The sequence below is a fragment of the Mesoplodon bidens genome (assembly GCF_964165515.1).
Source record: "Mesoplodon bidens genome assembly, chromosome: 12".
NCBI lineage: Eukaryota > Metazoa > Chordata > Mammalia > Artiodactyla > Ziphiidae > Mesoplodon > Mesoplodon bidens.
This window is the reverse complement of record NC_138168.1, coordinates 12,362,570-12,376,982: the sequence shown is the minus strand read 5'-3', so window position 1 is coordinate 12,376,982 and position 14,413 is coordinate 12,362,570. Positions and strand designations below refer to the sequence as shown.

The window sequence follows — 14,413 nt, the reverse complement described above, 5'->3', positions numbered from 1 at the left end:
TGAGAAAACTGAGAGGGTGACAAGCTGGTTCCTAAGATGATGTACATATAGACATATAGTCATTGAAAAAAGAGGGAATGCTGAAACATTATTCAGTTCGATTAAAAACTGGATAATGTTCTCTAGATCAGTAAAACCCTAACCTTGAGGTTATCCTCACTACTAAGTAGTGGTTATTTGCTCCTTATCAGTTATCTTCAAGTTAACATCTAACTTTTACAGAGTTATAAAATTTTTGGACCATAATTATTATAAGAGTAAATAGTAAGTCAAAAAATGTTCCATTCCCCTAGAGAGTCAAATGCCCTTAGGCCCTTAGAGAGCTTATTAGTTAATCCTTAAACAAGGCATTAACCTGTAAGGCAATTTTTTTCTTAATCTCATTTCCAAGTTTAGATATTTGTTTTCTTAACAGAAAGGAGACAGTTACTACTCTGAGCAACTGGGTGATTGGAGTGTCTTTAATGTGATACGGAAGTTTAGAGAAGGAGTAGTTTTTTCCTTGGGTTGAACACATTTTTGAGAGCCTTAGCAGTTCACAAGTAGGTACATAAATCTAGAGTTGAGGGCTGACCCAAGGTGGAGAGAAGCCCTGGGAATCAGCAGCACATAGAAGGATGTAAAGCTTGGGACCAGATGACACATCGAGGGAGCAGGTCTCATGTGGGGAATAGAGGTCAGGGTTGGGAGGGTTGAAGAGCTCCAGTGTTTAGTGGTGATGAAGAATAAATGTCCAGGGTGTCCCTGGTGGCACAATGGTTGGGAGTCCGCCTGCCGATGCAGGGGACGCGGGTTCATGCCCCAGTCCGGGAAGATCCCACATGCCGCGGAGCGGCTGGGCCCGTGAGCCATGGCCGCTGAGCTTGCGCGTCCGGAGCCTGTGCTCTGCAACGGGAGAGGCCACAACAGTTAGAGACCTGCGTACCGCAAAAAAAGAAAAGAAAAGTATAAATGTCCAGCCAGGAGGCACTAGGTGGGAAAATCTATGAGAATAAAGCATCTCAAGATCAAAAGAATCAAACGCTTTGTCACATGCATGGTGTATTGAGAGGTGAAGAGGGTAAACACTGAGAAACGACAGGATTTTGCTACATGGAATAATTGGTGACTGTGATGAAAGGAAAAGGCTATTGGGTGAAGCGGCAGGGGCAAAGCCCGCTTCTGTTTAGTCCGGAAGAGAATAGAAAGAGAGGACGTACAAACAACTCAGGTTCTTCAGCAAAAGGTCAGTAGCTAGGAGAGGGGGTGTCAAAGAAGAAAGGTGGGTTTTTCATTTGTTTGGTCTTTAAAGGTGGGTTATATCACAGTCTATTTGTATAGTGAGAATTCACTTTTTTTAACTTCATCAGTTCACAGCAACGGGAGGGTGCTACACACATTAGTGATGCTTAAGGTGTGTGCTGATAGAAACTATCCAAATCTTAACGTAACTGATACAAAATATATCCGAGGGCTGGGAGGCAGCAGTCATGACTCTACAGAGACCCTGAATAGCTTTATAAGGCAGAAAGCTTTACAGTGCATCTTGAAGGATTCAGGCACATCTAAATGACAGGAATAGTCTTCCAGGCAATTGAAGCAGAACAAATAGAAGGCTAAGAAATAGGAGAGTAGAAGTAGATTTGTGCTAAGACTGTGACCTTCACATTGATTTAATTAATCTGGGTGGTTAGACCCCCCTGCAAACCTCTCCCCTCAGGTAACAGAAAAATGGAAAATGCCCTAACACATTCCACTTAAAATATGGTGTTCTAGGTTCTTCAGGAAGCTATGCACTGTCCTCAGATCACATAAGAATACTTTAGAGCTTCTAAACAAAATATTTTATTTTTTGAAGAAAAATTGTGCCTTATTCACAAAACTTTTTTTAACATAACTTCTTTTTTTTAACGCTTCTTTTTTTTCTTTTTTTTTAAATTAATTAATTTATTTATTTATTTTTGGCGGTGTTGGGTCTTCGTTTCTGTGCGAGGGCTTTCTCTAGTTGTGGCAAGCGGGAGCCACTCTTTATCGCGGTGCACAGGCCTCTCACTATCGCAGCCTTTCTTGTTGCGGCCCGCAGGCTCAGTAGTTGTGGCTCACAGGCCTAGTTGCTCTGCGGCATGTGGGATCTTCCCAGACCAGGGCTCAAACCCGTGTCCCCTGCATTGGCAGGCAGATTCTCAACCACTGAGCCACCAGGGAAGCCCAACATAACTTCTTAATTCACCCCCGCAAATGGTAATCATTTGCTGTATAGATTTCTCTAATTTTTTTTCAGAATTTTTATTTGTTGATATTGTAGAACATTTCATGGCTGTAATTAAGTATCCATGAAAAAGTTTGTGAATCTTCCTAGCTCATCTTGGATACATTTTCATAGTAGAACTTTATAGAAAACATTTCCCTGTTCTTTCAAACTTCTCTATCACTTAAACAACACTGTCTGAAATTTCACAATAGTTTTTTTGTGTGTGCAGTGATTTTTAAAATACAGATTGAGAGTTGTGATGTAATTCTGTTTTCACGGGAATAATGTGGAGAAAACAGTACATGTTAGTTTATCCATACTTTACTGTAAAGGTAAAAACAAGATCACTGAAGAGAGGTTTTCAATAACCACTGTGGTGAGTGTGCTAAGGAGATGAAAAACTCGCAGGTGTTTGATTGAAGATGGATATTATGATGGTGAAACTGACCAAATCCTGTCATTTCTGTATATCCTTCAGCAGAATTGTGCTAGTAAAATAGTAGAAAAAGCAGGTACTAAGAGTAGACTTAAGGAGGGTGGCAGAGTTAGGAAACACATTCAAGTGAATAGGTGAGAACACGAAAGAAATTCACCGTCATACTTATCCAGAAAGAAAGTCCACTAAAGTTGCGAATATAAACCCCACAGGAATCAGTGTTGAATTGGTCGTCTGTAAAACTGTCATCATTACTGTTTGGAAAAGGAGACTGCATAAAACGCATAGCAAGATTACTAGGCTTGCAAATGGCTTTAAAAACTTTTGAGTTAATGAAAAGATGATTAGAATAAATTGAAAGAATATGAATACCTTATTATCATCAGGTGAATGTTGATGTGGACCAATTCAAGAAACGCAGCTAGGGATTAAACATTCCAAATGATCCCTGTCAAATCAGGTCCCAGTTTCCATTCACTGTCGCTGAAGGGATCCTAAGGTCCAAAAAGTCCTGTCTTTTCCATGGATTCCGAGCCCCTGCACCAATTTTCCTTTCTGCTGAAGCACTCGTTGTGTATATAGCCACAAACATGTTGCGTGATCCTAAGACTTTCTGTTGTATTGTTTCTAATCATATTAGGGTTTATTCTGATTTGCGTATGAAATGTCATCACTTAAAGAAGCTATATTCGGTAATATATTTCATTTTTCCAAAGAAGAAATATAGAAAATCAAGATGGTGGTAAAGGTCATGTGAGCCAGTTTTTGCAAATATTTTGAGGACACATAAAATTAAGAGGGTCATTTCAGAGATATCAAACAGGTCTTTATTGGACCAAAAAGGGGATAGTTTAAATGGACACTATAACTTCATATGCAGAGCAATTAAAAAGACTGGAAGAATCCTACCCTCCCTGGCCACCTCCCCAGTTGCCTGCCCTACCTATAACTCTGACTCACAGACACTCATGTACTTTGGCAAGTAGAAAGGATATTTTCCCTCAACCTTCTACGGTACCTGAAACTCTCAACAGTAATTTATTCATTTGGGAGAGAAGTACCATGATCTATTCAGATAACCTGATGCAATCTCAGAACATAGACAAGTAAGTTTTGCAGAAAAGAACAACAAAAACAGGAACATCTGGACCCAGAGCCTGTGAGTTCGGAGAGTTGAAAGTTGAAAATGAGAGGAAACTTAACGTGGAGGCGATGGGGCAGGAGGGGGTGAAGAAAGAGGAAGGAGAAGCAAGGCTTGTCTCCTGAACAGCATTTCCGAGACTCACTCAGCCTCGGATAGCAAGAGACACCTCTTAGCTGGAATCCCAAAGAGAAACCAGAACAAACACTGGTTTCATTTTTTAAACCGTGTCGTGGCAAATTAAGAGTATCCGTTTTGAACAATATTCTTTCCTCAGGAATGTATATGAACTTTTCTCACTGATTGAATTATTTTAGCTTTTCTCTGAAAGTAACAGAGGAATTATTTATAACATTGGTCAGTAACACCTCTCCGTCTGTAGCCTCGGTTGCAATTCTTTTTACTATCTTCAAAGAGCTTATAGATGATGCCGCCTTGAAATGCTCGTTTCAAGGCTCATCTGGTAAATAAATACTGAGGGCGGTGATGTGACCTTAGAATATTCATAGCTGTAGAACTACTACTCAGCCGTTTTTTCCCTCTAAAATTTTGCCCGGATTATTTCAAAATAAGTTAGATTGAAAGTTTTGATTATGCTGACCTGTAATTTATGGATGCATATATGTTTTTACTTTGTAAATATAGTTCATTTACCCCTAAAATGCAAGGCAGACGGATGGGGACTTCAGGAAGAGCCATCACCAAGAGCACGAGCATGAGTGGAGAGATGTACACACTGGAGCATAATGATGGCAGTCAGTCGGACACGGCTGTGGGCACTGTTGGAACAGGTGGGAAGAAAAGGAGGTCCAGCCTGAGTGCCAAAGTGGTTGCCATCGTGACTCGAAGGAGCAGAAGCACATCCCAACTAAGCCAAACAGGTGAGTGAAGTGAATTCAACTTACACATCTCAAGTTCTCGCTGGAGAGACAAATGTCGACCTTCATGCTATGGCTTGGGATGGGATTGTACAGTGTATGGATTCTTCTTTACAAAGAACGTTTGTTTCTCTGTTTCTGGAAACCTGTTCCGTGTGTGTGTGTGTGTGTGTTTTTTGGGTTTTTTTTTCTGTACAGCTGTCTAAAAAGGTATCATTTGTCAATCCCTGAAGTGGTCAGGTATTTTGTGAAAAAAAAATAATAAAGCCATGTTTACAAATATGCAAGGAAATGCAAAGAAATATTAAAGAACCAAATTGATTGAAATACAAGAAAAGCAACAGGATTCTCCTTTTCAAAATGTTCCATAAGACAATTACTTCTAATTTAGGCTATCTCCATATTGTTTTAGAAAAGAAGGTCAGTTGTGCAACTCGAAATACAGTCTTCAGGGGGCTGTGTGAATGTAATAATTGAACTGTGACTGTTCTATTTTCAATGCAAGTAAAAACCCAGCAGTTATTTTTACTTTACAAAAATGGGTCAGTGGATTCATGCAAAGAATAATGTCAATACAAATTTGAGTTTCAAACATTTTCTACTGCTTATAAATCTTAAAAGCTTTATATCCTCAAGGTATGTAGAAAGAATCAAACAGAAGGGAGGATGATTATTTGTGTATTATCAAATACAAAAAACTGCCTAAAATTATATAACATTTGATCATACATGTTAGATAATTCATTACTAGGCTTAGCACTACGGAAAATTGAAGGTAAGTGAAATATTGAACTGATTTAAATTGTCAGCACCTGTTTCTCTTGCCATAATCTTAGTTCCGTTTATTGTTCCTTAAGAGTGAAAGTCTTGCACAAAAGTTAATTAGGCTAAAAATCTTCCATGAAATCCTTTTTATAGTTAACTTGGCATCCTGGAAAGTACATTTTTTTTTAATTTTACAATTTTATTTTTTTATACAGCAGATTCTTATTAGTCATCCATTTTATCCATATTAGTGTATACATGTCAATCCCAATCTCCCAGTTCATCCCACCACCACCACCACCCCACCACTTTCCCGCTTGGTGTCCGTACATTTGTTCTCTACATCTGTGTCTCTATTTCTGCCCTGCAAACCTGTTCATCTTTTTTTTTTTTTTTTTTTTTTTTTTTTTTTTTTTTTTAAATTTTATTCATTTATTTATCGCTGTGTTGGGTCTTCGTTTCTGTGCGAGGGCTTTCTCTAGTTGCGGCAAGTGGGGGCCACTCTTCATCGCGGTGCGCGGGCCTCTCACTATTGCGGCCTCTCTTGTTGCAGAGCACAGGCTCCAGACGCGCAGGCTCAGTAATTGTGGCTCACGGGGCCACCCGCTCCGCGGCATGTGGGACCCTCCCAGACCAGGGCTCAAACCCGTGTCCCCTGCGTTGGCAGGCAGACTCCCAACCACTGCGCCACCAGGGAAGCCCCTGTTCATCTTTTATATGCATTAATATACGATATTTGTTTTTCTCTTTCTGACTTACTTCACTGTGTATGACAGTCTCTAGATCCATCCACATCTCTACAAATGACCCAATTTGATTCCTTTTTATGGCTGAGTAATATTCCATTGTATATATATATACCATATCTTCTTTATCCGTTCATCTGTCAATGGGCATTTAGGTTGCTTCCATGACCTGGCTATTGTGAATAGTGCTGCAATGAATATTGGGGTGCATGTGTCTTTTTGAATTATGGTTTTCTCTGGGTATATGCCCAGTAGTGGGATTGCTGGTCATATGGTAATTCTATTTTTAGTTTTTAAGGAACCTCTGTACTATTCTCCATAGTGGCTGTATCAATTTACATTCCTACCAATAGTGCAAGAGGGTTCCCTTTGCTCCACACCCTCTCCAGCATTTGTTGTTTGTAGATTTTCTGATGATGCCCATTCTAACTGGTGTGAGGTGATACCTCATTGTATTTTCATTTGCATTTCTCTAATAATTAGTGATGCTGAGCACCTTTTCATATGCTTCTTGGCCATCTGTATGTCTTCTTTGGAGAAATGTCTCTTTAGGTCTTCTGCCCATTTTTGGATTGGGTTGTTTGGTTTTTTAATATTGAGCTACATGAGCTGTTTATATATTTTGGAGATTAATCCTTTGTCCGTTGATTTGTTTGCAAATATTTTCTCCCATTCTCAGGGTTGCCTTTTCATCTTGTTTGTAGTTTCCTTTGCTTTGCAAAAGCTTTTAAGTTTCATTAGGTCCCATTTGTTTATTTTTCATTTTATTTCCATTACTCTAGGAGATGGATCAAAAAAGATCTTGCTGTGATTTATGTCAAAGAGTGTTCTTCCTATGTTTTCCTCTTCCTATGTTTTCCTCTTCCTATGTTTAATAGTGTCCGGTCTTACATTTAGGTCTCTAATCTATTTTGAGTTTATTTTTGTGTATGGTGTTAGGGAGTGTTCTAATTTCATTCTTTTACATGTAGCTGTCCAGTTTTCCCAGCACCACTTATTGAAGGGACTGGAAGGTATGTATTTTAAATGATGCCTTCTACTGGGCAAAGCGACAAATAAATTAGAGACAGGGAATTTTGAGCCATTCAAAAATTGAACTAGTGGACACAGCTGTTTATCAAAACAGAGGTTTGTCTCTCTGAAAATCACAGGATTAGAATGGCCCTCGATTAGCCAGCATTTCTGGTGGTAATTCCTCTCCACTATCTCATGAGGATGAGCTGTTCATTGTGAAGGGGAATCATGTGTCTTCCTTGGGCTCAGGTTTCTTCCTTAGGAGTAGGAGTTGTTTTTCATTTCTTTTACTTGTTTTGTTTTTGACGGTGGTGCTTCTTGGTTTGTAATGTTCGTGCAATACATGATGCTTTCCAGTGTGGGGTGTGGATGGACTTTCACCACCAGATTTCAGATTACTTTATCACTTGGATGATATGGAAATTCTCTTTGATGTCCTTTTAGGGAGCCAGGGATTCCTGCAGGTTCGGGGATGGCTTATCTTCTTCCCCAGCCTCCACAGCCTGTCTCTTCTCATTTTCCCTGATAGTTAATTCCCTCTCTATCTTTCCCTGGTTGAGTAGAATTACATTTTCTTAGAATAAAGCACAGCAATAATTAAACATAAGAACTATACCTGAGGCACAGCTTTGTAGGTAATAGATTCAAATGATTGTCATTGAAACACTCAGCCCCTTTTCTTTGTTAGTTTAAATTTTATTCCAGTTACAGGCATTGCTGAATTTCGAATAATACCTACCTTCCCAAAAGTTGCATTCTTAGTAACGTGCATGGAATACCCCACTTGCAAAGATTAGGTTGCAACGTACAGGAGCAAAAAGGATTACAAAGCCAAGATAACAAAATAATTCTAGCCCAACGTGACTCAAGGAATAAACTCTGACTTGCTCTCTGGGGCTCAGCTTGCCTGTTTATTGGGTGGATTGGACTGAAAGTCCTCCTCTGAACTTGCCAGGTATAAGAGTTTACGTTTCTCTTTCTACATCATAATTGTACCTTTTATTTGGTAACCTGTGTTCTCATTCTTCTTGATCTTCCCAAAGCAAGTGACCAATGGTGACAAACCTCAGTTATCACTGCTCTTTATTTCACTGGATGCCCTGGTTTTTCTCCCTATTCCTTCTACTACAAGTGATGTTTCCCTCTTTATCAATGATTATATGTCCTCTCTCCTGTGAAGAGTCATGAAAATTCAGAATTCTCATTCTAAGAAATCTTGTTTTTTATTACTTCAGCTTTTTCATGTGATCATCACATCTGTATTCTAATTCGTCCTCACCCAAGTAATATTCCTTAATTTTAATTTCCTATAAGAAAGCCTCTTGGATGGCCTACTTTAAACAAGCATAGCACTGTCACGAATCTGAATTTCCAGCCCTTCCTTTCAGTAATACCACAGTTTTTATAGTTATAAACCCTTAGAAGAGTTTTCTACTTTAAAAAATTTTCACTCAACTCTCTCTTCCCCAGGTCCATCATCCCAGAGAAAACTATGTGCTATTTGTCCAATTTTAAGAAACACTAATATAATTGATTTAAATGTCTTTAGTGTGTAGTGAATCCATTAATCACAAACTGGTGAGGCTTTTCAGGGGGTCTTCTAAATGCATGGATAATTAAGACATAGTTTTTTTAAATTTATTTTATTGGAGTATAGTTGATTTACAAAGTTGTGTTAATTTCTGCTGTACAGCAAAATGATTGTTTTTATATATGTATGTACATTATATATTCTTTTTCATATTTTTTTCCATTTGGTTTATCACAGGATATTGAATATAGTTTCCTGTGCTATACAGTAGGACCTTGTTCTTTATCCATCTTATATATAATAGTTTGCATCTTCTAGCTCCAAACTTCCAATCCATCCCTCCCCCACCCTCCCCTTGGTAACCACAGGTCTGTTCTCTGTGTCTGACTCTGTTCCTTTTCTTGTAGATAAGTTCGTTTGTGTTATATTTTAGATTCCACATATAAGTTATATCATATGGTATTTGTCTTGCTCTGACTTACTTCACTTAGTGTGATCATTTCTAAGTCCCACCATGTTGCTGCAAATGGCATTATTTCATTTTCTTTTATGGCTAATATTCCATTGTGTATATGTACCACATCTTCTTTATCCATTTAACTGAGACAGATTTTCTAAAGGTGTCAATTAATCAAAGATTGGGGAGAGGCAAACATCATTGCTTATCTATTAAAACAAGCTGGGTGTTCTATGGAATAGCATGTATTATGTTTAATGTAAATTTTACTTGTGCTTAATGTAAAAAAAGACTTTAACTAATGGCTTCTTCAGCGGTGAGTCTCGGATCCACCCCATGCGCCCTGGATAATGGGCTCTGTCTCCTCTGCCACGCAGATGATAGATAATCAGGAATACAAGAAGCATTTAGAAATAATGCTTAACCAGCTCTGTTTCGAATGGGAGATTTCAAGCACATCGGTTTTCTGTTTTTGTTTTCACATAGCCACAAGTTTGCTCACAGAGTATATTTGATTCTTTGTTCAAAATAATAAGTAAAATTTATTTCCAAAACCTGAAAAGCATAGCAAACTGTATATACAGATATATTTATATAGTAAATTACATATGTGATATAAAAATGTATAAAATTTACCTTGCTTTTCTATGTAATTTGTTGTGTGCTTCAATATATTTACTGTGCTTTTCAATTATATATAATTATTTATGTGGAATATTCCAAGGATAAATAACATTAATATTTTAAAGTCACCTTTACCACAGTATTTATTCATAATGAAAGTAGGAATAAATTTGTTAATATACTTTTTAACTAGGAGAGTGACAGAAACAGGAAAGTTTCCAAAAATGCTACTGCCGGTAAATGGCTTCAAGCAATCAAGCACATAACTCAAAACCTGTTCAGTACACAGCTACTGAATTAGATTGAAAAGGGTGTGAGGTATGGAAGGAAAGGGAAATTTTAAGAAAAAGCTCCTGATCCAGGAGCTTCTTGGGACTGAATGAAGCTCTGGGTAAACGTAGTGCCAGGCTTTAGGATGTGAGGGAGGTTTTAGCCTTTGTAGGTTTAGATGCCCGGCCTGTATAGTGTGAGGTTTGCCTCACTATGAATGAAGGCTTTACTGAGAACAATCACCCCTACATACACCCTTGTAACTACATACAAGTAAAGATAATTATGATAATAAGTATCATAAGAATGATAAGTATTCATGTGTCTAAGTGACTAAAACCAATAGATTTGCATTTCTAGAGCTGTTTCCATGTACCCCTAAGTCATACGTGTACACGTTTGTGTGTATAACTTCCCTCCATGTTTGATCACAAAAAAATCGTGATTAGAACTTTCAGCTTTTTTGAAGAAAACACCTATAAATGTAAAAGCATCATTGGCACTATGGACTAGAAATTACTTCATTTACTTTATCTCATACTGTTGAAGAACCCTATCTCCAGGATTATACCAGGGACAGTGGGTGTTTCAAAATTAGAAATATCGCCCCGATGGGAAGAAATCATTCACACTTGAAATAAACAAGAATCAAAGAACTAAATAAGAAAATGTAAAGCCAAATGCCAAACATAATAAAACCCGGTGTACCAAAGGAAGTGGGAAGACAAATTGGTCAAAGGTCTAAATTTCCCAGGATAAGAACACATGCAGAACTGAGAGCTAACTGTAGCCTAACCATTTAATATAATCATTATTTATTGTATCATTAACAGCTGATGATACTTTGTTAAGTAGATTAATATCATTTTTTCCTACATACTGGCAGGATTTGGGTAGTTATGCACTGATTAAATTATGGAAAATGTTGCAGGACTCTGTTATACTGTCAAATAATTAAGAGTCAATTATCATGTACTAAGAACATACTAAAAAATCACTTCTAAAAAATACTAAAAGAATCTTTCTTTAAGAATAGATATTTTGTGCCTTTCCAACATTTCCCTCCATCCACATTTCTTTTTCCCCTGTCCAAATCCTTTCCTTTAAGACCTGCTCAAGATCCTCTAAGTCATCCCCTGTTATTTCAAGATTTTCTAGTGTCTCTTTTTCCTCTGAATTCCTATAGATCCTGACTTCACTGTCAACTTGCTGCAAACACAGACATTTTGGGGCCACTCCCATGAGCAAGATAGTAAGGTTATAATGGTTAAGGAATAATATCCCACATGGACACAGATTAAAAAAAAATTTCAGTGACTTGAAAATGATTCAGAGTCCCTCTGAGTAGAGGAATCTGAGTGTATATATAAAAATACCTTCCAGCCATGTTACCTTTCTGGTATATTCTTCCTCTTGTCCTGTGTTACACCAGGGTGTGTGTAGCAGGGCTCAGGTCCCTACAGGCTCCACCAGCTCTAGAGGCCCGGCTAAGCCTTCTTCTGCCCTCCTGATATGGCACATTTAGCATCATCTGTTCTAGGGTCTAGGCATTTACAAAAGACTGAAGATTTACTGGTGCCTTCCCACTGCCCTGTTTTCCTGCAGGAATCCCTGAATCAGGGAAGCATAACATAATTTCGTGGAAATTATTAAGAGGCTAATAATTTTGTGGAAAGGAGAAAAACACAAATAGATATTTCCATAAATTTTCAACCCAGCCTATGAACACAGTTTGATTCAAGCAAAGGTGTATGAAAGGGCTGTCATGGGAAATCCATTTAGGAAAAAAGGTTGGGGCCAGGTCTTAAAAGCCCTGTAAGGGACTCTGCTCAGTATATGTTGGAGAACTTTTAATGGAGAGGATAGAAGAAAGGAAGCTGTGTTCCTAGAAGCTCAAGTGGAAGCAAGATGTGCAAAATCGGTGAGGAAGCAGAAAGGTCAGGGTGAGGCTAATGGATGAAATGAAAAGCTGTGACGTGGGTGGAGAAGGAACCATGGAGGTGGACATGGGTGAGCTTATTCAGGAAAAGGGGGGGGGCGCTGAATGAAGAGAGGATAAAGTGAGATGCCCAGGAATTCAGGAATAACTGCTGAGGAAATGGGAGGGCAGGGTGCAGGTCCAGGGAAAGAGGGAGTGAGCAGAGAGGCGCAGAAACAGATCCAAGGGGGGCAAGGATTTCCCAGAATGGCTGCCTAATTCACAGAAAAATGGAAGAGGCCAGGGAGTGGAATAAGACCACTGGATATGGGGCCAGAAGCATTGCCCCTGACATCAGTCTGCCTGGAGCAGTGAGGAAGGATGGGTGTGCCTCAGTGTGGAACGACCCACCAGGGGTGGAGCCTGTTCCTCTCTCCATTCGGTCCTCATTCCACCTGGGACCATCGTCTCAGAGACTTGGGATGGAACTCATGTCCTGGGTGGGAGCCCAAGAGGATGGGGCTAGAGGGTCTGCAATGGGATAGAGCGAGGGCTCCCCCTCCACCTTATTCAGATGGATGGGGCTGGGAAGATGCCTAGACGGACAGATGTTATGAACGTGTCTTCAGAAAGCGTTCAAAGGAAAGAGCTCAATGTGAACAGTCTGTCTTTCATTCATTCTACCAGCATTTCCTAAGTATTTTTCACATACCAGACTCTGTAATTGAGGGGGTATTAGGGGTAAATAAGGGGTGGGGCTGTGTGTGCGCACTTGTGTGTCTCAGAACAAAGGGGATCTGAGTGTTCTTCCAGGATGACTGTGGAAGGAGCACCTCTAGGTGAAGAGATGGAAAGATACAAGATACAATACAAAGAAGTTTAAGGAACAGAGCAAAATCCCAAAGAGCAAAGGAGTTAACTTAAGGACGAAAGGTTATTCTTGGAGAGAGGGAAAGACGGTTCTTTCCCTGAGTTGAGAGAAAAGAGGACATGTTGAGATCCAGAGGCACATTGCAGTGGAGTCCTGGAGCCGAGGGAGCGCGTGTCAGGGCGATGTGGATGGGGAGAGGATGCAGGATGAGGAAGAATGTGTTAAGACATCCTATCCACTGGTGTGGATTAAAGTACAGCCGAGCCACGTCCACGTTCCACCTGAGTTTGGATGATGCAAAATCTCTGAAAGTAGCTTTAGGAACACCTACCAGGGTCAGTGTCACCCCTGCAGGTGTCTGGTTCATCTTGGCTGTTCTTATGTCTTTCAAGTCATTCCCCAAGTTTCTGCATCTCTAAGTCCTCCCAGGATTTCTGAGATCATTGTGGAGTCTTTGAGATCATGGATTCTGAGATGAGTTTTGGTTCGATCTAGACTCTTGGGCTCATGTTGGAAGTTCACCTGTCTGGAGCTGCCGTCTACTCCTTACCTTGACCCTTTCCATTGTGAAATTTAGTCTCTTTGCAGGAAATGAAAGCCCTGCCTGTTCTCTTATCTATTGTTATTCCCCCTTCCCAAGGCAGCCAGCAGATCTTTTTCTTACTCTTACTCAGAATATGGGTCTAAAAGACATTTATTTTTTTTGCTTTGGCAATTTATCTCAAGGAAATTAATTATTTCACTTTAATCATGGGGATGAAACATTTCAGAAGGGCCATAGAGTGTTGAAAACTATATAGATAGAGTTCATTATCCTACGAGATTTTATAGGCAAAAACATAAGCATTCTAAGGAGTTTTAGCTAGACTTATGTATATTTGATTTCAAAATATCTTAATAAGAGTTAATGAATTTCCAAGGCATATCTCTAACTTTTCAAGATGAAATCACAAATCGAAACTAACAAAAATGCCCTTGTTCCACTGTCAAGAATAGAATAATATACGTAAAACTCTGACTGTAACCCACTTATACCTAAAGGGATAGTGCTTGAATAAGCTAATTTTCCCATGAGTTCAAGACATTATTTTTAAATTTACATTGTCCTTAAGCAATAGTCATTTCAAGAAAATGTCCAAGATTTTAAATCCTCTTCTGCTCATCTTTTTTCAGTTTTCTTCCTCAAAGTCTCACAGTTAAGGCAAGTCAGAAAATAAGCCAAGTGAGCGCCAGCTTGGACCTCGTACCTTCTTTACCTTGAGAAAATGATTGTCTTAATTTGCCTTAGGACTTGTTTTTAATCTTTCCAACCAATCCAATTTACCAAAATGTTCTATGTATTTTAAATCTAGTGCTTCTTTGTGCAGGCTCTCTGCCTGTTCCTTTGCGCAAGTAATTGTACAGCTTGCAGGAAGGGGGATTACAGTGATCTTTTTGATCATTCAAAGAAAAGTTTTCTTGCCTCCATTGATTTTAACAACAGAAGCAAAACATTTTTACAAAGGATGGGCGCCCCCCAAAAGTTGCAGAAA

The 14,413-nt window shown here is 39.1% G+C and overlaps 1 protein-coding gene across 47 annotated transcripts in view; it reads left to right on the top strand.

Moving 5' to 3' along the window:
- LOC308626456 (regulating synaptic membrane exocytosis protein 1-like) overlaps positions 1-14,413 on the top strand; it is a gene marked incomplete at both ends in the record, with an annotated part of 216,998 nt that overhangs the window by 147,327 nt on the left and 55,258 nt on the right. For 23 of the 47 annotated variants that reach the window (XM_081251496.1, XM_081251513.1, XM_081251511.1 and 20 more), the window contains one exon: positions 4,453-4,688. The exons of 18 other annotated variants lie outside the window; for them this stretch is intronic. In XM_081251496.1, the coding sequence (XP_081107622.1) occupies positions 4,453-4,688 (236 nt within the window). The remainder of the gene's footprint in view (positions 1-4,452; positions 4,689-14,413) is intronic. 6 more of the 47 variants (XM_081251514.1, XM_081251509.1, XM_081251541.1 and 3 more) reach the window with 1 other exon arrangement.